The 23,527-nt window shown below is 41.0% G+C and overlaps 1 protein-coding gene across 6 annotated transcripts in view; it reads left to right on the top strand.

Annotated features, from left to right (window-relative positions):
* KRAS (KRas proto-oncogene, GTPase) overlaps positions 1–23,527 on the top strand; it is a 39,968-nt gene that overhangs the window by 4,432 nt on the left and 12,009 nt on the right. For all 6 annotated transcript variants that reach the window (XM_090043663.1, XM_090043664.1, XM_090043660.1 and 3 more), the window contains 2 exons: positions 11,760–11,938; positions 17,631–17,790. In XM_090043663.1, coding sequence (XP_089899789.1) covers positions 11,760–11,938; positions 17,631–17,790 — 339 coding nt within the window. The remainder of the gene's footprint in view (positions 1–11,759; positions 11,939–17,630; positions 17,791–23,527) is intronic.

Genomic DNA, 23,527 nt, shown 5'->3' with positions numbered 1-23,527 from the left:
AATGTATTGAGGGAGTTGGGTTAGTGCCCTCTACTGGTCAAATATTAATCTTATTGAAACCTTGAGTTGTGGTACCTTCATTTTGACATTTTCTTAAACATCTATTATGTATTCTATTTAAAATCATTTTCAGGCAAAGCACTCCTTGCTGGCTTTTCCTTAAATCCTGAACCAAAACTTAGAAGTTTAGAATTGGATTTACAAAAATCTGCTAGATTTAGGAATAGGGACGTGAGCAAGTTTAGAAGTTCCATGAATTTCTTTTAATATTATCATAATTTGTACGTTGTGTATGTGCATAAATAGTGGAGAAACTAGTGGGTATATTTAGAAATTGCTGACACACATACATATTTAATAACTGCCCAAATATGATGGATGGTTTTAGCTGTATCACTGCTACTAGTTAACAGATGCTGAAGGTGTTTCACATTATCATAACTCATGTTGACTTTATGGCAGGTTATAAGGCTTATAAGACCAGGTTCAATAAATAGTGCGTGAAAATAAATCTTTTTGCTGTAAATGAGTAAACAAACAAGTTTTCTTGTATTCAGAAAACAAATGCAGACTGACATAAGAATGCTTCAAGACATACAAGTGAGGTTTTCATTTTTTTGTTTTTTTTTTTAACTTTAGGACTGCTTTCCTCAGCTCTTGGTTTTTCTTTCTTACTATATTAATGTATTTTTGTGCCAAACCCACTACCCATTCATTGCATTTTTTTTTTCTAATTCTCAGTGAGGCTGTTCAGATTTCTCAGTCTCAGTCTTCCTCTGAGACTGTGTGCAGCCCAGTCTTCCTTTGATGTTTGAGCGTACCCTGTTTGAAGGGGAGCCTGTAGGCAGTGTCTGGTCCAGCAGGTGCTTTGGAGCAGTTGAGCAACTTCAACAGAGTAAGAATGAAACTTTCTTCTAGAGGTCACAGAAGAAGTAGATTTCTTGTGTCTGTAATCCTTCGTCTCTCTTGTACAGTGCAGGCTAAATTCACTTTTAAGAACTCTGTACACTTTTTGGAAATGTATACTTCATTATTTTGGGAATTATCATCTTGGATCCATCTAGAGTGTTAGTCCTCACTATATCTGGGCACTTTCAGTACAGAGTTTTAAAATAATGTTCTGAGAGTCTCTTTATACAGTGAGGCATGCAATTTCAAGTTGGGCGTCACCTTTTCAATTTTACTTTTGTCTATAAGGCATTTATTTCCCCTGTCCCAAATAGAAGTGTGTCTTTGGGACAAGGAGAGAAAAATTCCACACCTTAAATTATCTCCCAGAACCTTTTGTTCTTGTTTCATTTCTACCTCATATCCCCTTTCTGGACTTGGTAGTGGGGCTTCCTTTCTAGACTTGGAAAGCAAGCATTTTCCCCAGAAGGCCCTGTTTGCACATGCCTTTTTTGTCCAAAATCACTTGGCTGCACAAAACCTCCTGGTGTAGTGGTGTTCAACCTTTTGTCCCTGCGGATCAAATGACCGATATGGGTCTGGTCCTCAGGCTGCATTGGGTGGAAGCTGATTAGGACCTGGATCTCTATGAATGGACTGGGTGGAGGCCATGGAGCCCAATCTAGTGTGCAGGGTCATGCTATCCATCTTGTGGGTCCCCCATGGGTTCAGAAACTTGGCAGCAGGGAAGCAACAACTTCCTGCCAGTGGTCCACAGCTGTCAAATTTTTGGACTGGGGGAGACCATGCTCCACAGGCTGAATCTGGCCTGCAGTCCCCCCTCAGCAGGGACCCACCTCAACAGCAGGGTTGAGCACCACTGTCTTAGGCCTTTGTGTTTCAGGATATGTTTGCACAACACAACAGTTTTGATTGTCACAAATGTTAGTATACTTATGCTGTTAATCTGACTGTCATGGGGCTAGTAACTTGAATGTGTATCCAGGTCAGCATCAGGCTTGGACCCTGATTCCTAGTCCATGCTGAAAGCCATGCTGATGTGTCTTCAGTGCAGTTGTTAACAGTGCTACCAGGGTATGCCCACCCATGCTGCATTCGTACTTTGGTACACTACATAAACCAGGGGTATGCATATTCCTGGTAGTATGGAAGACTTCTCTCATGGGTATGTAGGAGAAATTGTATATTCTTTATAATAATAATTGGCATTTAAGGGGTTAAAATATAAAACAGGCTGATAGCAGTACATGGGCAACTGGTAAATCTGGAAGGGGGTACACAATAAGAAAGTTTGGGGACCTCCAGCATAGACAGATTGTAAACCAGAGACTGCTGTGCTATGTGCAACAGCCAGCAGATGAGGCAGAGGAAGTTGCACCCAAGTCTGAAAGTAGATATTTCAAGGGAGGCAGTCAGAAGTGTGTACATTGGGTCATGGCAGGAGCCAGCCATCACCGAGTTGTTGCTGTATAAAATGGTAGCCAAAGCTACCCATTCAGCAGTCTACACTCCTTTTCCCTTTCCTTCATGTGCCACCCTTTGTCCCCTACCAACTTTTCCTTGTGGTTGCTTTTTTTAAGATAGTTGTATTTATTTCTTTTATATATGTACTAGTCAGTTCTCTGAATGACAGGGAGGTTGAGTAGGAAGCTGGAATGGAGTGCCGCCACCTAATGCCCATGCTGCTGCTGCTGTGCCTCTGCACCCCCTCCCCCCCTTGTTTGGCTTCATGTGCGGCCCCCTCATCCTCTGCTGGACTAATGCCCCATGCTGCTGCTCTACCTCTGCCCCCCTCCCTTGTTTGGCTACTTGTGTGCCCCTCCCCCCATCCTCTGCTGCCCCACCCCGTGTCTCCTCCATTCTCTGCCATCACTGCAGTGCTCTGCCATGCCAACCTGTCCCCTTTGTCCTCCAAGGATCAGAATGACAGATGGCTTACAAATAAGAGGAACAAACAGGTAGGTTTTACATTTTATATGTATTGTAGCTTAAGGACAGTATGTTGAAAACTTAAATTAAGCAGACTGAACATGTAAAGATACGAATTGTTTCCTTTCCCTCTGATTCAGTATGCCATTGGGGTTGGTTCCCCGGTGTTCCTTTGGGTTGCTTACAGTTTGGTTAAGCATGCAGATGGTGTGTGAGGAATCAAGTATCATCAAATATCTCCTGAAAGCCTATGTTTTCAGTGAATATTTTCTTGTCACCATTTAGATTTCCTTGTTTCTTTGCAACCAGTGAAATGTATATTTTTAAAAACACTGTTTCTGGTAAGCAGAGGCCAACTGAGTTGAATGTTTGTCCTTGTGATTTATTAATTGTTATCGCAAACATTGTTGTTATGGGAAATTGTCTCCTTTTCAGAATGAAAGGTAGTTGTGTGCCTGATGGAGCCAAATCAATCCAAGGGATTGATTGACGTGTTATCCTACAGTAGTACCTGCAATTATTTCAGCATGTATGAAATTGTGGTTTAATCCTCTTATCAGTCAAATTCCATTGTGTAGTCCCATTTTTGGATTCATATTTCTGATTAACATAACAATAGCACCAATTTTCAGGTGCAAATCATGTGGTGGGAGTCCTGATGGTGTTTGCACATTTAAAAATTCAATGGGATAAGTAGTTTGATTTTCAGAGTCATCTGCAATCATGGAAGCTGCAGTACTTTCATTTCACCAGGCAGCAAAGTTATAATTTTAGTATTCAATTCCATGGTGTATTTATTTTTGGGAGTTACAATAATTTCATTTCCAAGTCTTCTGCTTCAATGTGGTTCCCATAAACTGTTGTGGTAATGGACTCTATTTCAATAAAGGTTTCTGGTATTTCAATTAGATCTGGTGGCAACCTATAATCATTTGACATAGTTCCTTCACCGGCTTTGAGAGTCCTGCCATTGAATTGATGTTGTCCTTCAGTGACCATATTTTGTGATCATTTGATTTTGGTGAAATTCGACCACAGATGATGACTCTTTATGCATGCCTCAGTCATCTCTGTTCTTGTAGATCGTACTATGACTGGTAATGTTTGTCTGAAGTCTCTGCCTAACAAAAGCAGTTTTCTTCCAAATGGCATTTCATTTTGCATAATCTCTTTAACTAATACATCAGTGCATGTAAGTGGATCAGGGAGACCTAAAGTACTACAATATAGTCCATGGACCATCAACAATTCTTGGATATCTAGCAATGTCTTCTGTACTGCAGCGTTATCATTGTGATGTCTCCTACGGTCCTCTGTCATGGCATCCTGACATTGTTTCAATAGCTGAAATGCATTAGATAGCTTACAAAATATGCAGATGAATGCAAAAGTGTGCCTCAGACACACAGTATCTGGGCATTTGAATTCCAGCTGCATCCTCCAGGCAGTAGCTCCATTCTTCATCACTGGCCATCAAATTACGTCTTTTTGCTGTTTCTTGAAACGTATCTCAGAGGGCATTGTTAACAGTACGTAATTCTTCAGAACTGGTTGCTGCATGGACATACAGTAGTAGAGCTCTTAAACAGAATCTTTCTATATTGTTTGGACTTACTGAATACATTCTAGGGAGAATATTGTCTCCACCTCTTTGTCATCTTTGCCAAACACCTTTTTTTAGAATATGTAATGGTATGGAATTTCACAGTATAAATACCGTTGTGCTTCAGGGCAATTGTGATTTAATAAAAAACAAGTGTTTAAAGTTGTTTTTGAAATGCCTATGTGATTGGCCTCATGTTCATGCCCTGGCTGAAAATACACTGACTGTTGGAGTGGCAAATGAACTGCTAATTTAATGATTCCATGAGATCTATCATGCGTTCAGTTTTCCAGCGGTCTCCACATAGCCTCTGGTGGTTTCACGTACCTTGCATCAAGGTATCTTGTCATGTTGCAGTCATTGCTTGTTTACTATTTTAATATTTGTGCAGTCATGTTCTTTGTAAACATATTTAAGATGTATTTGATGGATTTAATCAATGTGCAAACTTCAGCATTGATATGAGTGGTGTATTTTAACAAAAGATATTGTATGAAGCAACATAACTGTCTTCTGTTTGTTTGCATACTTGGATGGTACATGTTTGGCTTCTTTTATATCAGGGGTAGGCAGTTATTTCGGGCAGAGGGCCACTTACCGAGTTTTGGGAACCCATCACGGGCTGCGTTACAACAGGCCAGATAAGTGTTGCCAGGGTCAGATCATCATGCCAGGGTCGGATAAGTATTGATTTTTCTAAATTTTTTAGGGGCTGTGTGGGTTGAATAGAATGGCCTGGTGGGCTGCATTTTGCCCACCTGTTTTATATAAAGGGTATCTATTGACATTAGCTACTGTTTCTTGTTGAAACGGCTTTGGAAAATTTTGGTACAATTTCCCTCACTCATGCATGGTGAATTACTGTTGAAAATACCACATGGTCTACGTATTGTGCATTTTTTTTACTATGCAATATAAAATTGGGTCTGTATCTGGAGCAGGAATTTCTGCACTAACTATACAATCAACGACTGCTTGTGTGTCAAGCTTGTTCTCCAGTATAAATAGCATGTGTGCATGTGGGAGTTCTCATTTTTGAAACTCAGTTGTGTATACATGGATGATAACTGGACCAAATATTTTTTTTTCTGGCATCATCCAGTAAAGATGCCAGCTTAATTTTGAATACTCTTGCTACTAAGTCTGGTCTGTCTGAGGGATTTTGTCCAGGAAACAAATTTTCTTGAGTAGCAAGCCATTTTGGATTTGGATTTGCAGTGAATGTAATAAACATATCTGGGTGACCATATTTGCTCACTATTGCCATGGTGTTATGATATTGTTCTTGCATATTTCTTGGTCCTCTTTAGAATTATGATGGTAAAATGACAGTTTTTCATAATTGCATACCAGAGATTTCAGCAGTTTCTGTTAAGAAGTCCATAAGACCATTAAGTTTTCTTTGCTGTTGCCTAAGGTAATTTAAATTGTTTGCTTCAACTTGTAAATGTGAATCTACAATCCACTGTAGAGTTAATTTTTCTCCACGTAACATTGGATTAAATTCATTTTGATGAACTGCTGTTTGAGCAACTTTGCATTGTAACATGGAAACTTCTTTCGATGTTGAAGTCTCATATCCAGCAAGTTTTAAAGCTGGATGCCAACCTGGTTCACCATATGGATAAAACACAACGTATGTCATGGGATCTAAGTTGGCATTCATAATACTTATATTTTCAAAGCCTTGAGATCTTGAGTAAATTCTTATATCCCTATGGAAAGGCAGTTCTTCGTTGTCATTTCAGAAAACCATGGCAATTTCAACATTGCTTGGTAAATTATATCTTCTGTCAGATTCTCTGTCACAACAGAACACCATGCTAATATTTGCAATTGAATGACTTTCCTCACCCGCTGTTCACTCTTCTTCTCTTACAACTTCAACTAACATTTTGTAAGAGTTGAAAGTGAATTGATGTTTCTCATTAAAGTGTCCAGGTCCTACATTAAAGCAGGATCGCATAGGTGATTTTGGGGATAATTTAACCATTCTTCAGCTGCGTCTTTGGGATCCAAAATATAAAGTAGGCCATAGGATCTTGCTTCTCCTCCTTTAGGCTGTAAATGAGGTGATCGAATTGTCCATAGACACAAAAGAAATATGGGCCCTGTTCAGGAACAGGTGTGACTTTTTTTTTTCTCTCAAAGATGCAAAGCTTAAAGAACTATTCAATAACCTGGTATTGGTCCGGAAGTTCTCATAAAACATATGCTGCGAGTTGCTTATGATCTCTTTAAGTAATGGAGGAAATTTGTGGCAGTAAGGCAACCTCACTTTTCCTTTGTGACAGCAATTTTTAAACTTCCCATCTGATGGCTACTTAGCTGTGAAGTTTAAAGAATGACACAATTGGCAAACAAGTCCATTTTACTGCAATAATGCCTTTCTACTTCTGACTCTGTCAAGAAATTACAGTTTGTCATTAGGGATTGCCTTTGTCATGTTCTTGCAGAGCAAACGGAGTTCAACTATTGTCTCACTGCAGCATGTTCTTGGAACTCAGTTGCCCGGCTTGCTTGATGGCATGTGGCATCTAAATGTCTTTGCATCATGCCTTTTTCATGAGACTCACTTGCATGACTTTCTTTATGGTGTTGCGCATCTAATTGTCTGCACAAAGCTGCCTCCTCTTGTGATTCATTAGCACGGCATTCTTGATGGCGTTGTGCATCTAATAGTCTTTGCACAGTAGCCTGTCATCTACAGGCTCTCACGATGTTGTCGCAAATCCCATCACCGCCTTCATGTAGCGTGGTCCTCAGATTCATTGTCACTTAAACGTCTTTTTCTACTTGCATCTAATAGTCGTTGTTCAGCAGATTGTTCTAGAGTGTGGCTCTGTCTCCAGTGTTAGCGCTCTTTATTGTGACAACATTTTCTCTCAGCATGACATTTACATCCCATAGTAAAGCACTGGCAGAGTTTGTGACAACTTCTTGAAAGGTGTTGGGCATCCAATTGTTCTATCATGGTATTGTCACAATAGCTGGGAACTTGGCTTCTGCTTTTCCTCAGGTGGTCCTGCTGCTAATAAATTGCTTTTCACAACTGATTTATTAGGTGTAGAAAAAGGGTGGAGGGAGTTGCTGCACCAACAGCTTGGAGGCAGCAGGTAACATGGAAGGGGTGGTCCTTTTTCTTAACTGGCCTCAGCACTAATTAATTTTAAAGCCTAATTGATTTATTTTTTGTGATGCTGAGGAGGGAGCTGCTGCACCTGAAGTTGTTGTAGCAGGCATGCTGCACTGTGAGGACTTGGGGTGGCATCAGTTACCATGGACGGCCTACTAATTTTTCTGAGGTGGCCCCAGCACGACTAATGGCAAAGCATAACAGGCCTGTGTGAAGCAACTAGTATTTGCTTTGGATTTGGATTTGGACGATTCAGGGGACAGTTACTTGATTTGGTGATTCGAATTACTGTCCCAAATTGATCTGTCTAAATCTGATTTGGCTGAATCTCTGAACCAAACAGGCCCTATCCCCTGCCCACTCTCCCAGCCCTGTCAATGGCTGCCCCACCCAGCTCTAGCATCCCATTCTTTAAAACAAACAAAAAAAAGAGCCCTGTACTCACTGACTGCTGCAGTGGCCATCGGGGCTTCTGGAGGCTCGTGGCAGAGCCCCCCATGCAGCATGGGGCAGTGGGGATCGCCCCCCCTGCCTGGTAGGAGCCAGTGAGCGTGGGGCTCCTTTAAAAACAACTGAATGAATGCTGGGGCTGGGTGGGGCAGCCATTGATGGGGCTGGGAGAGCAGTCAGGGTGTGCTCAGGGGGGCTGGGAGAGCAGGCAGAGGATGGGGCCTGGCAGGGGTCCCCCCCATGGTCCCCTCCCTCCTCATCCAATCCCCCCCCCCCCATGGAGGTTCTGTTGTTTTTTTCTGAGGTGGTCCAAGCACTAATTTAATGTCCAAGCTGTGGGAGGTGGGGTCTGTGGTCACCCCTTGGATGCAGCAGTGAGGTAGGGGGGGCAAGGCCAGCACTACTGACCTTGCCCCCTCACTCCTTTCCCGGAGTCCGGGTCTGGGCTCTGCAGCTTGTAAAGTACTTGTGTTTTTTCATCCCTTTTTTTTTTTTTTCACTTTGCATCTGTTGGCAGTGGGAGTGAGGCCAGCACTGTGATGCCAGCACCCCAGTCTAAGGCCAGGCCCACTCCCCCCACGCACCTCCTCACCGCTTCAGGACCAGGCCGCTTACCCCCACTATGCCCCCTCACCCCATCCCAGCTGGCTTTTGTTGAGGTGCCATCCTTGGTGCCGGTTTCAGGGAGTGGGATGGGGGAGCCGAGGCTAGCAGCTCTGGCCTCTGATTCCCCCACTCTGTCAGGTCCTCAGTGCTGCTTCGCCGTTATTGCGGTGCTATGCTGTGCTTGGAGCACTCCGATTGGCTGTTTCCGTCAGCCAATCAGAGTGTGCATAAAGCATTATGGCTGGATAGACAGCCTACAGCTTTTATAATAGGTGGGGCCAGCTCCAGTGGCCTCACTCCTCCTCCTACCCCCATCCACTGTTACCAGCTGTTCTGTTTCCACCGCCTCCAGGGAGCAGGTCTCCTGTGCCATTATGGTGGCACGTGCGCGCACACACACATTTGTGTGCATGTGTGTATATATGGTAGGGATTTTGGGGGCTGATATCAATAGTTGATTTTTAAGGAGGCATGTTGGCCAATACGGATCCAATATAGCTGCCATCAGGTAGTAAGTCTGGTGTGGTGGAAAGGGGTGTGGTGGGGGTAGATCAACACCCCCCTGTGATGAGGGAGGGGGCAGGAGCAGGTACTGCCCAGCTGGGTTGGGGGGGCAGGTGCAGGATGGAGGCACAACTCGTGTGGTGGGGGCAGCTCCCACCACTGCTTGTGCCCTAGGAGGGTGGGGACAGGGAGGCGTGCAACTGGATCTGTGCAGCATGGGGCAAGCTGAAGCTGTAGGGTGGAGCCAGAGCCAGTGCTGTGCAGGGCTTTTCTTGCTGGGGTCTGGGTTTGGAGCGGGCTCTGGTGGCACTGAGAGGCAGCTGCAACACCTCCAAATTTACCCGCAGCTCCGTTCCCAGCCCCACGCCACCACCCAGCGCAGCCCCGGCTTTTTCTGTTGCTTGGGTGGAGGTAGGGCATTCAGCTGGGACAGTGCAGGGCTGGGAGTGGAGCTGCTGCAAAATTTGAGGTGGCCGCAGCTTTCTCCCAGTGGTGCTGGTGTCTGCTGAGAGCCCAGCCCCTGACATGAAAAGCCCCGTGCAGCTCCGGCCCACCTTGCAGCTGAAGCCCGCCCTTTGCTGCATAGATCTGGAGGCACATGCCCCGCCCTCCCAGGGTGTAAGCAGTTGTCGGAGCTGCCCCCACCCCACAAGCCATGCCTCTATCCTGTGCGTGCCCCCCTCCCCCCCCAGCTGGGCAGTGCCTGCCCATGCCCCCTCTCTCACCACAGGGGATGTTGATCTGACCCCCACCTTCCCCTTCTCCCCACCTTCCCCTTCCGACTTACCAGCTGGAGGCAGCTTTCCACGCTGCCAGCTCTGCTCCACGCTGTGTTGCATCTGCACACAGCACGGGCATTTAACGGCCAACAATTATGCAGGTTTGCTTTTTTTGGAGAGATGGTGCTATATGAAGGGCTAATACACATTTACTTTTCATGAATAGTGACATATGGTGACAAGTAAGTTGTTTTTTTTCCTTTTGTTGCATTCAGTTATCGTCAACTATGATAGAGCTGATAGCAAAAAATGGGAGCACAGTTTTCCTATTTAATAGGAACAGGAATCACTTTCTGAATTTCTGTACAATGGGACAAAGTATGAACCTTGATTTCAGGCTTCCCGAAGCTTGGGGGCTTATTATGATCTTATCCAGTTGTAAGCACTGGTTTGTATTTTTGCAGTAGGTTTACTGTTTCTTACTTCAGCACTGGCTTTGCATTTTAGGGAAGTGGGTATTTCCAAAATTCTGTCAGAGGTGACCTTTATCTTTAAGGGACATAGCCATGTTTGAAGTACTTAACCATTATTGTTACAGATAACATCTAGGGTTATAATAAGTATAAAATTAAAGAGTTGTTTTTTTTTCCCCTTTGTGTATTTGACAAACTGTACTTTGTATGGAATTGGTATCCTCTACCCCATTCCAGATCAGTTAGGTCACTTTCCTCGTTTGGTTTATATGAGACCCATATAACCAGGCAGAGACCAAGTTTAAAATAGGAGTTAAAAAAAAATGTGAATACACCAACTGGTAGACAGCATGAGGTTCCGGTATAATACCTGAAACTAATCTGTATTGCAGTAATCAACTCTCCAGTTTTACTTAGTATTAAAATCCTGTTTTATATAAATAAGAATAGAAGTGATATTTTCTGAACTCCTATACCTGATATGCATTTAGGAAAAGTATTTTGTAACGTAAACATTTCATACATAGATAAATCCTTTTAAGTGCTTTGGCATAAGCATGCAACTTTCTACACACAGGATGCATCTACATGTATAATTAATGTGACACAATAAACTCTGGAACAGTTAATGTCAGAGTAAACTGCTCCTGGGCGCAGCATCTACATATGTGTCTGGAATAGCAGCAATATGAGCTGGGGTGGAACAGGCCCCTAGCTGGCTGGGCTGCTGGGGTGCAATTTATGCCCCCTGGTCACCATCTACATGTGCATTTTATCTGAGTCAAAACCCAGGAGGGCATAGATCTTTACACAGCCTGTTCTTGGATTGAATGGTAATTAACTTGAAAGATTGTCCCAGGAAAAAAGTGTTAGCTCAGATATTTCATAGGTACTTGAAATGGGATAATTAGTTCCTATGTCTGTAGGATCTTAGGCATTTCTCCTAGGAGAAGTGTGATACCTGTTTTAACTAATATATAGCTAGATTATACCTGCTTGCTTCTGTAGCTTGGGTCTGCATGGAAACACAACTAAGATGCCAGTGAAACTCTGATGTGGAACTCTGTCCAACTTGCAGATATCCATGTAGTAAAGGGTGAACATTGCCACTTGTGCTTTGAGTGGGTAGGAGCATACAGTATTTTCTAAGATTATGGAAACGGGTTGTAGTAATCGGAACAGGAAAACAAGAATCTGCAATCTCAAGTCTGTTCTCCGTTTTCCTTCTGGTTTGCTGTATGATTGTGAACAAGTGACTTGGTCTTAGTTTGCCTATCTTTAAAATTGAAGAGCTAAAACTTTAACTCATAGGCATGTTGAATTTAGTTTAATGTTCATAAAGCATTTTGAAATCCATTGTTCAGTTATATTATTTAAGTCTTTCTTTTGATGTGTAACTTGGAATTTTTTTTTTTTTACTCTGTTCTCAGGATTCATACAGGAAACAAGTAGTAATTGATGGCGAAACCTGTCTCTTGGATATTCTTGACACAGCAGGTCAAGAAGAGTACAGTGCGATGAGGGACCAATACATGAGAACAGGAGAGGGTTTTCTATGTGTATTTGCCATAAATAATACAAAATCATTTGAAGATATTCATCATTATAGGTAAGTCTAATAAAATAAATTACTTCAGTAATTCTCCAAAGAGGGAATGATTTGCTTGTTTGTGCTTATAACCGAAGATAATTTATTTCTTACAGTTATGGAATTGTAACATAATCATGTTTCCAAACTAGCAGTGAGCAGTTACTTTTGAAGTCAATAAGCCATTAAAAATATATCTTTTTATTTTGGTCACCTAGCCAGAGTGATTATGCAATGGGCTGCCCATTCTTGGAGCATACTCACAGTTTTGGGTTGATGGAAGAAGGCTGGTTGAAGCTACCTGAAAATTCCTCTAGTAGTATGTTTTTGAAATATAAAACAGATGTAGAGATATGGGCTTCAGAATTAACATCCTACTGAGATTAATAGAAATCAAGTATGGATCAAATTCTGCCTTCCTCATGGCTGTAGAGTAGTACTTCCATGGCTGTAGAATACAGTTAAGTAAAGTAATTTTGGTCTTTGTCTCTGTGAAATGTGCCTGTGAAAGCAGTGGATGACACTAACACTTATGAACATCCCAATTCCGTGGGGGCAACTTTTCTACTATTTATGGCTGGAGCTCTTCTCTTCTAGTAGTCTGAAGTAGGCAACCAAATTCTATTATGACTTGATAGATATTATATTAAGACTTAATATCACTTTAATCTTTCCTCCTCAGTGTCTGTTTTTTATATATGAAAAAGTTCTTGCCTGTTCCATATATAACAGAAATATATTTTTAAAAAAAAGTAGAAAAAAAAATCCATGTGACTTTTTAACAAAAGTGTGCCTATCTCAGTAGGACTCTGCAAATTGGGAGAAACTACCTACATTTACAATATTATTTGCCATGTATAAACCAAGTCATAGTTGGTTAGCCTTCATCTGTAATTCAGTCGTAAAGACACTGAACTCTTACAGGACATATTGTTGCCAGTATCTCCTAACCCTCTCATCTGTCTGCTGGATGTCGGATAGAAGAGATGATCGTGCAAATCCAAGCCAGTAACTAAAAATTACTACTTTAAAAACAAAATAATAAAGCCTCTGGATAATGTGCATGTGATAATTAAACATACAGCAAATAGCAAACTTTTCATAGATTCATAGACGTTAGGGCTGGAAGGGACCTCATGAGATCATTGGGTCTAGCCCCATGTCCAAGGGCAGGAAGTCAGCTGGGGTCAGATCACCCCAGCAAGATAAGCATCCAAGTGATTCTTAAAGGTATCCAGAGTAGGTGCTTGCACCACTTCTGGGGGAGTTTATTCCAGATTCTGGAGACTCGGATGGTGAAGAAGTTTTTCATTATGTCCAGTCTAAAACGGTCTTTCAGCAGTTTGTGGCCATTAGTGTTGTATTGGGGTGCTCTGGTGAACAGAGCACCCCCATTTCCTGATGCACACCCCTTGTATACTTATAGGCTGCCACCAAGTCACTCCTGAGCCTTTGCTTCTCCAGGCTTAAGAGTCCCATTACTCTCAGCCTCTCCTCATAAGGCCTTTTCTCTTAACCTCTGCTCATGTGTGTGGCTCTCCTTTGGATTGTCTCAAGCTTCTCCCCATCCTTTCTGAAGTGTTGAGCCCAGAACTGGGTGCAGTATTCCAGCTACAGCCTCATCAAGGCTGAGTAAAGCAGGAGGATGACTTCCTGGATCTTGCTTGATGTGCATTGGTAGATGCAAGCCAGAGTTTTATTTGCTTTGCCAGCTGTGGTATCACATTGGTGGCTTATGTTCATCTTGTGGTCAATTATGACCCCCAAGTCGCTTTCCGTACTGGTGCTAGTGAGTATAGCACTGCCAAGCCTATAAGTATGATGTGTGTTTTGTTTTGTTTTTTTAATCCCAAGGTGGAGCACCTTGCATTTCTTTGTTAAATGTTATCAGGTTTTGATCTGACCACCTTGTGAGCTTGTCCAGGTTGGCTCGAATTGCCAGCCTGTCCACTTGCCCATAATTTGGTGTCATCTGCAAACTTGGCCAGTCCACTTCTGACACCCGAATCTAGATCCTTCATGAATATATTAAAGAGTACTGGTCCGAGTACTGAGCCCTGGGGGACACCTGTGGTCGTCATGCACCATGTTGACTCAGTTCCATCGACTATCACTCGCTGGGTCTGACCATGAAGCTAGTTTGCCAGCCATCGGACTGTAAAGTTTTTTGAGGCCGCAGTTCCCCAATTTTACCATGGGAGATGTAAAATTTTACATCTTACTTTAAACAGTAAAAGAAGCACAGAATTGCTATCTGTTTTTAAAAGTATTGACTTTTATACTATTTAGTCTTTTAAACCTTTAAAAAGAGAACAAGAGAATGACTAATCATGTAAAAAGCCCTCTTGTTATACAGCTTCTCCCTAAGAACACTACATGTGGAAACTGACAGTTGCACTGGCAGCATGTTAACTCATCAATGAATGAGCTTGTGAATAGACATTGAAGGTTCACAAATAAATAACTAATGCACTATGAAATCATAATTGTGTTATTTGAGGAGTAACTGTCCATGTTCTCTCAAAAAGGAATGAAGTTATAGACTAGTATTATATGTTGAGTTTCTTTCAGCAGCTTTGTCATCTTGCTGAATAGTTCTGACTACAATACTGTTTTAAAGATGTATTTTAACTTGAGCTACTTGCTAAAGAAAACTTCAGAAAATATTAACCAGATAGAGACAGATTCTTAAAATCTGCCCCTACAAATCCAGTGCCTTAACCATAGTTTTTTTAGAACATAGTAGCATCAGTTTTTTAGGGGGGATGTTTGACTTTTTTTTTAATTCAAAAAGGTGATATGGATATACAAAATGAATTTCAGGGTTCTGGTTAGCATGAAAACTGTACAATGTCTACACACATTTACATTGGGATACTTTAAATGAGAAAATCATCTGTGCTTTTGATTCCAATCTTGGAAGCACATTTTCCGATTCCTTCACTCGCCCAAGAGCAAGAAGGTAGAGGAGGAGATAGTTGCTCTTTCTAAACTCTCTCACCGCTTGCACATAGCACCAAGTCTAATGCAGTTATTTACCTAGTAGAGGTGTGCGAAATGGGCCATTTTCAATTCAGATTCGGATTGGGCCTGAATCGGAGACAGTGATTTGGTGTGTTGATTCAGATCACTGTCCCCAATTCAATTCGGCCAAATCTGAATCTGAAGATTCGATGCTGATTTGGAAAATCAGAGACTCAGCCATAGACACAGCTTTAAATGTTGGGATGAAGCGTCCCACAGGAGCACAGGAAGGGGGGGGGGCCGCATGCTTGGCTGCAAACCCGGAAGTAGACCAGAAGTCCTTCCAATCCACTTCCAGGTCCACTGCCAAGCATGCTGGGGACCCACGCCCATGCTTCTGTTGGATGCTCCATCCACATCAGCGTCTCAGCATTCATGAGCTGCTTGGTACCGTAAGGTATGTAGAAAAAACATTTAAAGCTGTGTCCATGTCCGAATCATCGAATCTTTCAAAATCTCTCTGAATCAATTCAGAGGGTTTCAATCCAGAGAGACTCAAGGGTCTCTTGATTTGATTTATGAACTTTATGGCTTTATGAGCACTCATGGTGCTCTCACGATGTGCCAGAGGACTGCAAAAGGGCCAGTGTGGTTCCCATTTTTAAAAAAGGGAGGAATGAGACCCAGGAAACTATAGGCCTGTTAGTCTTACCTCAGTCCTGGGGGAGCTTTTTGAGAGTTATCCTGGCTCATGTCCACGAGGGGCCAGCAGGGGAGATTATGCTTAGGGGCAACCAACACGTGTTCATTAGAGGCAGGTCCTGTCAGACCGACTTGGTGGCCTTCTATGACCAGGTCACAAAAACCTTGGACACTGGTGTCGCAGTGGATGTAGTCTTTCTGGACTTTCGGAAGGCCTTCGACATTGTCTCTCACCCGATTCTCATTAAAAAACTAGGAGACTGTGGTGTCGATACCTACACAGCCAGATGGGTCACTAATTGGCTGGAGGGCTGCACCCAGAGAATGGTGGTGGACAGGTTTTATTCCACCTGGAGGGATGTGGGCAGTGGGGTTCCGCAAGGATCGGTCCTCGGGGCCCGCACTGTTCAACATCTTCATCAGCGACTTGGATGAGGGGTGAAAAGCACCCTGTTGAAATTTGCAGATGACACTAAGATGGGGGGATAAGTGGACATGCCAGAAGGGAGGAACAGGTTGCAATTGAACCTGGACAGGTTACGGGGGGGAGTGGATGAGAACAGGATGGGTTTCAACACTGACAAGTGCAGGGTGCACCTGGGAAGGAAGAACCAGCAGCATACCTACAGGCTGGAGAACTCCCTTCTTGTCAGTGCAAAGGCAGAAAAGGATCTTGGAGTCATTATTGATGCCAAAATGAATTTGGGCCGACAGTGTCGGGACGTGGTCAGGAAGGCGAACCATACCTTGCCATGCATCCACAGATGCATCTCAAGCAGGTCCAAGGAGGAGCTTCTCCCCCTCTATGTGACACTGGTCAGGCCCCAGTTGGAGTACTGCGTCCACTTCTGGGTGCCACACTTCAGGAGGGATATGGACAACATGGAGAGTGTCCAGAGGAGGGCCACCTATGTGATCAGGGGTCAGCAGGGCAGGCCCTACAAGAAGAGGCTAAGGGACCTGAACCTGTTCAGCCTCCACAAGAGAAGGCTGAGGGGGGATTTAGTGGCCGTTTACAAACTGGTCAGGGGGGACCAGCAGGCATTGGGAGAGTCCCTGTTCTCCCGAGCACTACCAGGAGTGCAAGAAATAATGGTCATAAGCTGGCAGAGGGTAGATTCAGGCTAGACATCAGGAGGAGCCACTTCACTGTCAGGGCGGCTAGGATCTGGAACCAACCTCCAAGAGAAGTGGTGCTGGCTCCTACGCCAGAGGTCTGTAAAGGAGGCTGGATGAATGTCTTGGCCGGGGTCGTTTGATCCCAGTACTCTTTTCTGCCATGGCAGAAGGTCGGACTTGATCTGCTCAGGTCCCTTACAACCCTGCCAACTATGAAACTATGATTTAGAGATTCAGCCACTGAATCGGGCCAAATCAAATCAGCGACTGAAGCTTCACACAGCCCTACTACCTAGTGAATATGACCCTGTAGCATACTGGAGGAACTTCTTTGAAATCACTCAGATTTTATCTATTTCTAATGTAAATAGAGGGCTTAAATGTTGTATTATATTTTAGGGCTTAACTATTACATTCTATCCTCAGCTGTAAGTAGGGATTTTGCATGAGTGGGACAAGGTCTCTAAGGAATAATAATAATTTTTACAAAAACCTCAGCCATGTGACTTGATTTTCATTTATATTAAGGTACTCTGCACTGTGCTGGCATTAAAATAATCATAAAAGTAAAGGACCCCGTCGTGTAAATAGGGTGGAGTCTGTCATTTTAGCCCTGTGAGTCTCATTGGCAGTAAGAGCCATGTCTAATCATCTAGCAGGTTTAGTTATTTTTGTTTTGTTTTTCATATATATATATGCAATTCTTCTGTGTTAAGTCGAAAGGTTAAATGTAAAAGGCAAAAGGGGCAACTGCATACATTGTTTTGAAATTTCAAACTATGTCCAGAAAATAAAAGGCATTCATATTGTTGTTCCCGAAAAAAAAGTCTAATTTGTATTTTGTTTTCTTTCAAAATCCAATTTTTATTAATGCTGCTAAGATTATATTTAATAAATCTCTCAATTTTTCCTTTTCTTTTATTTTTAGGGAACAGATAAAAAGAGTTAAAGATTCTGAAGATGTCCCTATGGTGCTAGTAGGAAACAAATGTGATTTACCTTCAAGAACGGTAGATACAAAACAAGCTCAGGACTTAGCAAGAAGTTATGGAATTCCTTTCATTGAAACATCAGCAAAGACAAGACAGGTGAAGTTCATATCAAGAGATACACAAAAGCAGAACTCCTGCTTGAATTTTTAAAAAAGCTAGATCAATTCAACCATCAGCAACTGCCATGAACGATGCATGTCCCTAGGGTGCACAGCCACACTCAGGGTGTGCATATGCACCTGTGTGCACCCCTCTATGCGTAGCCCCTGGCAACTGCTATCTGACATTTATGTATATTTTTCTAAAGGAAAAACTTGTGGTGATTTGCTGTTTAGTGAACCTGCTGAATCGTGATCAGTGATGCAGCTTAGCTGCTCAGACTAAAGAGACCTAAGCCTCTGTTGCACTGAGCTACCAAGTGGAAGCATACTCCTTCAAGTTGCAGTTAACTTTTTTTAATAGCTTTGAGATAATTTCATTTAAAAAAAAAGAAAATGTCTGAAGGTCATGCATTGCTTTTTTGAAGCAAAGGTGTTCAGCAGTCAGACAACTAAACCAGTTTTTGACATCCAGTGGTCTGTCTTGACAGCGAAAACATTTCTTTTTTTTGGTTATTGGCTTATTCTCAGTGGATATGTTTTGTAAGACATTTCTCTATTTAAGCAATTGTCCCTACAATTCTTTGTCAAAACTTCAGATTTAATTGTTTGACAAGGTGTGAATTCCTTGAGTGAAAATTTGGCATATAGATATTTAGTGGGACTGGGATTTTACCCTTCTGTATGAGAGAGTTTTATCTGTTCAGTATAACTGGTGTGGAAACAACAAGATACTTTCCCTCCCAGCTAACTGGTATCAAGGTGTTTGTACTGGTACAGCCTGTTCCTCTTTCCTTAATGGGTAGGAGCTATCTCAGTATGAATAGAGCTGGCTGAGAACTTTTTGACACACTGCCAGAAAATGTTGATCTGTTAAAATCAAAACTTGTAATGGAGAAGATTAATCTGCATATTTCCTATGATAAAGAGAAATTTCTTTAACACAAAACAGAATCATTTGATTATTTTGGATTCCAAATAATTTAAAAAAAACAAAAAGAAAAGTTCAACATAAAAGAATATTTTAAGAATATTAAGAATAAGACTTACCATCAACCCACTCTTTTCTTTGTTGACTTGTTTTATAATTCCAATTTGAGACCTGAGCAACTTTTTCATGGTAATAGGAATACTGTTCCTTGCTCAGCTCTAGGCATAAGGTACTTTTTGCAGTGATAGTTACTGCTGTGCTAGGGACTGTACTGGTATAATTCTGTTTATTTAAAAAAAAACCACAGCCCTTATTGAAATAGAAATGATAGTACAAAAACAGTACTTCAGATCTAAATGGCAAAATTTCCAAGCTCTAAATCGGTGGGGCGACAGAATAAAATAAACTACAAGTAACTTCAGTAAGCTAAGTGGGGTACAGGCTGGCTGAATAACTCTAGGTAATATAATGTCCTTTACTGAATTAGATTGTCTGTCATTGCAGCTATAGGATAAAAATGGAAAAACTGGGAAATGAAAATAGTAGCAAAAACGCTGCTTTTTAAACTATAAAGTCTATGCTATCACTTTAATGTTGGGATTTTTGTTTACAATTAGCCAGTTTTGTACAGAAATCTTCCTCTTCACCCTTCCCTCACCACAATGCCTTTTAAATGCTAAATGTTTAAAATTAACCTGTCTTTAGGAGTTTATTACCAAACAAACATGATGGATGTATCAGCCCTTTTGTGTGTGTGGTGTGTGTAGGTTTCTTTTCCCTTTGTTCCCCTTGCCTGATACAAAATTATTTGCTTAGAAATCACTGCTTGGAATTCTGCTCAGTCTTAAATTTATCTTTTTAAGGATTGTCAAACTGTTTTGGTATGTGATTTGTTTCTCCTCCTGTTGAGAGACTTTTTTTAAAGAGCTGTGCTCAACCATAATGCAGTTAGTGGATTTATTGCAATCATTTTCCATATGCCCTTTGTTATCCTTACCACAAGAGTGCATTTAGGCTAGAACGTGTCTTGATCATTGTATTTTACTTTTTTTTTGGTTTGACTTGCCTCTTGCTCCATATGGTTGGGAAGAAATTATCCTTTTTATCTAGGGATTAATTTTGTTCTTCAAGGTTAGATTATTATTTTTCTTCTTTCTGTAGCTATTGCAACTACTACTTGTAGAATTGGCTTTAGAATTAATTCCAGAACTGAGCCCAAAATGTGGGTGTGTATAGGATGTGTCCTTCCCACCCTCAGGGGACCTCTTATTAGTATTAGATTAAAATGGATGGGATGGAAGGAGTGCCCTGAAGTGTCTAGAGTTTAAGTTGCCACCAAACCTTTGGACAAGTTTGATGTAAAGTGCTAATCATGTTGCATCTTAATGGTCTTCTATTTTAAGATCACAGGAGTGATGAGAATCAGAGTAGTGAACGCTAGTGCCTATGAATTTTGGAGAAGTAAGTAGGGCTGCATTTATAAAAATCTGGATACAGGACTTCACTTATCTTCAGTGTGGGTTTCAGGTTTTGAACCAGCCAGCTGTTTTCAAGTTACAGCATAAGAAACACCTGGAACTTTGTTACTAAACTTCAGTATGCTGCAGTTGTTTTTTATTGTAGGTGATACTTTGAGCCCTGTTTGTTAGCTTTCCATTAAACTAGAGACAAATAGATTGTTGCCAATGCTAACACAGAATTCTGATATTCATCTGGTATGCTGATTGATCCTTTAGTGGGGGAAAAATAGTCTTTAATTATCTAATCACACTATCTTGTAACACATCAGCAGAACACAGGCACAGTTTAAACTTGTGCATTTGGCATTTACTATCTTTTGAGTGGTTGACTCGCCAACCTTCATCTTTTTAACATAGGGGTTTTTGGGTGTGGTGTTAATTTAATATGCATGATACATGTTCAGTATCTGATTTTCAAAAGGATAGGAACTTAATCAGTTTTTAAAACAAAGGTTTTTTATCTAAAGAACAGCTGAATTTGTACACATTATAATTAGCTGACATAACTACAGAATAGATCTTTTAAAAAAAAGTGATAAGCAAAACTATCATTTGATTCACTTGATATTTTTATTTGTAGTCCTAATAAATTATTTAACAGGTAACACAGTTTACATTGGCATGATGTAACTTGCTTTTTAAACAGTGGTAGAATATTTTGGTGCACTGGCTATTTTGTGGCGCATAGATCAAGATAAGTTCTAGCACATAGATGAAGATAAGTTCAATGATCAAGATAAGTTCTAGCATAAATGCACTCTTGTGATTAGGATAACAAAGGGCATACGGAAAATGGTTGCAATAAATCCACTAAACTGCATTATGGTTGGGCACAGCTCTTTTGCAGGCTTCAGTAACTATCATGTTGAGTGTGACTGTCAGATGTTAATACACAGTGGTTTTTAAGAGGCACTTTTGAAGATGAAAGGCACTTTGAATATTTTGACCGATCCTCCGAGGTGTTAATACCCAATGTACAAATAAAAATGTACCCTTTTTTTACTACGGTGAAGGGCAGTACTGTGCTGTGCTAAGACATCAGAGTAGCTTCATGCCAGATAGTTTCAAGACTGGATAGCAGTGGAATTGCTGGGAGGAAGAGATCAGTGGCATCCATGCACAGCATTGCACAAACAGAGCTATATTGCTTCCAGGTCAGGTTGTAGTGGATGAGTGTTATGTATGTAAGCTATTTTTAATAGCAGAGCTGGGATTGGAACTTGGAAGTCTGGGCCTTAGAATTTTCTTTAAGTTGCAAGTGAGTGCCTTTATGATGGCTGGTAGTGTTTTTTGTTTTTGAGTTTACTTAACTCTGGAAGGCATCTTTGAACATGTAGGCACTTTTGTGGTCATATTCACATTAATTTATGTTAAGCATAATTTACAAAACAGTTGTTTTTAGAAAAGTTGAAAATATCTTAAGGCACATAATGTTGGACAGGGTGCTCTCAAGATGATGAGGCCTTTTTTGATTTAGATGTTCCTTTGAACATTATTTGCCAGTGTAAAAGGCTATTGTAAATAGTCCCATTTAAAATTGGCTGTCATAGGAGTCATCTCCATGTCTCAAACACCGCTACAAGATTGTGGATCCTTCACAGTTTTCAAAGTATCAGAGCACTTTAAACTATACAGTTTATGTATATTTGATTAGATTTATACCCTACCTTATACAAAAGGCACAGAGCAGTAGAAGAACATGTATTTAATTCTGTGGAAGAAAAATATTCTTAAATTCTATTTCTTCTTTTAAAAAAATTTCAGTAATGGTGCTCTGACCATAAATTATATTAGTAAGTACATCAATTGGTTATGAATTTGGCCTTCAAAGAGAGACAATATTTAGCCCCATCCCTCCTTTAAAAAAAAAATTACAGTCCTAAAACTTAAAACCTATCAGTCTGGTGACTGGCTCTTAAAACTTTTTGCTTTGTTGAGGTAATGTCTTTTTCTATTTAAAAAATATATATATATATGAGATCTTTCAGTGAGACTTCTGTTAACAGAAGTCTTTATGTTATATTCTTGGTGGTGGTAGTAATTTCTTTTTTTCATTTTGTGCCTATTTCTCTGCATTGCTAAAGAAAATTGCATTTCCTGTTGTTGGTGATGGGAATGTTGACATTCTGAAGTCAAATGAAGTAGTATCGCCTAACTAGTGATCTCAAAACTACATAATCAAATTGCATACTGGTGCTCTGAAACTGTAGACAACACACTCTTTGATTCCTAGATGGAATGTGTTCAGGAGCATTGCAGCTGATCACTATTTATTCTCCTCTTTTTAGGAATAAGTTCCCCTGTTCCCCAGGTAGACATGAAAATATGAGCTTTACTTGATTTATTAGATGCTGTTTCCAAAAATGTAAATTCTGCAAATCATGCTTCAAATATCAGAAGACTTGCCAAGCTGTCTGCATTTTGTGGGTGTAAGATTAACTTTCTCCTTTTCTTAAAGGGTAGACTCTATTTCCTGGAAGCTTAATTACTTAGTTGTACCTGTCTACGTACACAACTCAATGTACTTAACCCTTGATCTCATCCTGATGATTTATTTGAACCGCAGCAGAATAGCAAACGCTGATTTATCTTGTTTTTAAGCATGGGTTTGTAAGCATAAATTCTAAATATATCTTATGGCACAACTAAAAAATGAGCCAAATAGCAGTACCCTATGAATAGGCAATATACTTTTGGTTTGTAGTGTTCCCTTCTGATTTCAGTTGTGTAATGCAATGTATAGTTAAAATAATCTTATTTCAAAGTCAAAGCTGTAAATTTATCTATTACAGAATTATAGGAACAATAGCTAGAGTACACTGAAAATGAGATAAACTGGTATAACAGGTGCTATGTAATGCAAGTTAAACTAGTATGTTGAAAATAGATTCCCTGTCTTTGTACCTGACTGAGCTAAACTTAGCTCAACCTGAGGAAGTAGGTAGGTATAAGGCACCATTTTTCTTACCCCAGTTTTTGGGCTAGCTCTTCAGCCTCAGTGCAGCTTTGCTTTGAACAGACCCACAAATTTCTGTGCACCTCTTTTTCGACATTTTATTTTGCAAAATGAAGCCGCTTCAGTTCAAAAGTAGCCTTTTTATAACTTATAATTGTTGGCTGCATTACATGTTTTATATTGGGGGTGCACCAATAGACATTTTTTTGGCCGATATCAATGGCCAATTTTTAAGGAGCCATATCGGCCAATACTAATCCGATTGACGATATGTGGCCTGGTGGCTTGGACAGCAGTATCTGGCTGGTAAGTCTGTTATGGGGGAAGG

Source organism: Crocodylus siamensis, chromosome 4 (genome assembly GCF_052110815.1).
Source record: "Crocodylus siamensis isolate JL-2025a chromosome 4, ASM5211081v1, whole genome shotgun sequence".
NCBI lineage: Eukaryota > Metazoa > Chordata > Crocodylia > Crocodylidae > Crocodylus > Crocodylus siamensis.
The sequence above is the reverse complement of the archived record's forward strand: the minus strand, read 5'-3'. Positions and strand labels throughout refer to the sequence as shown.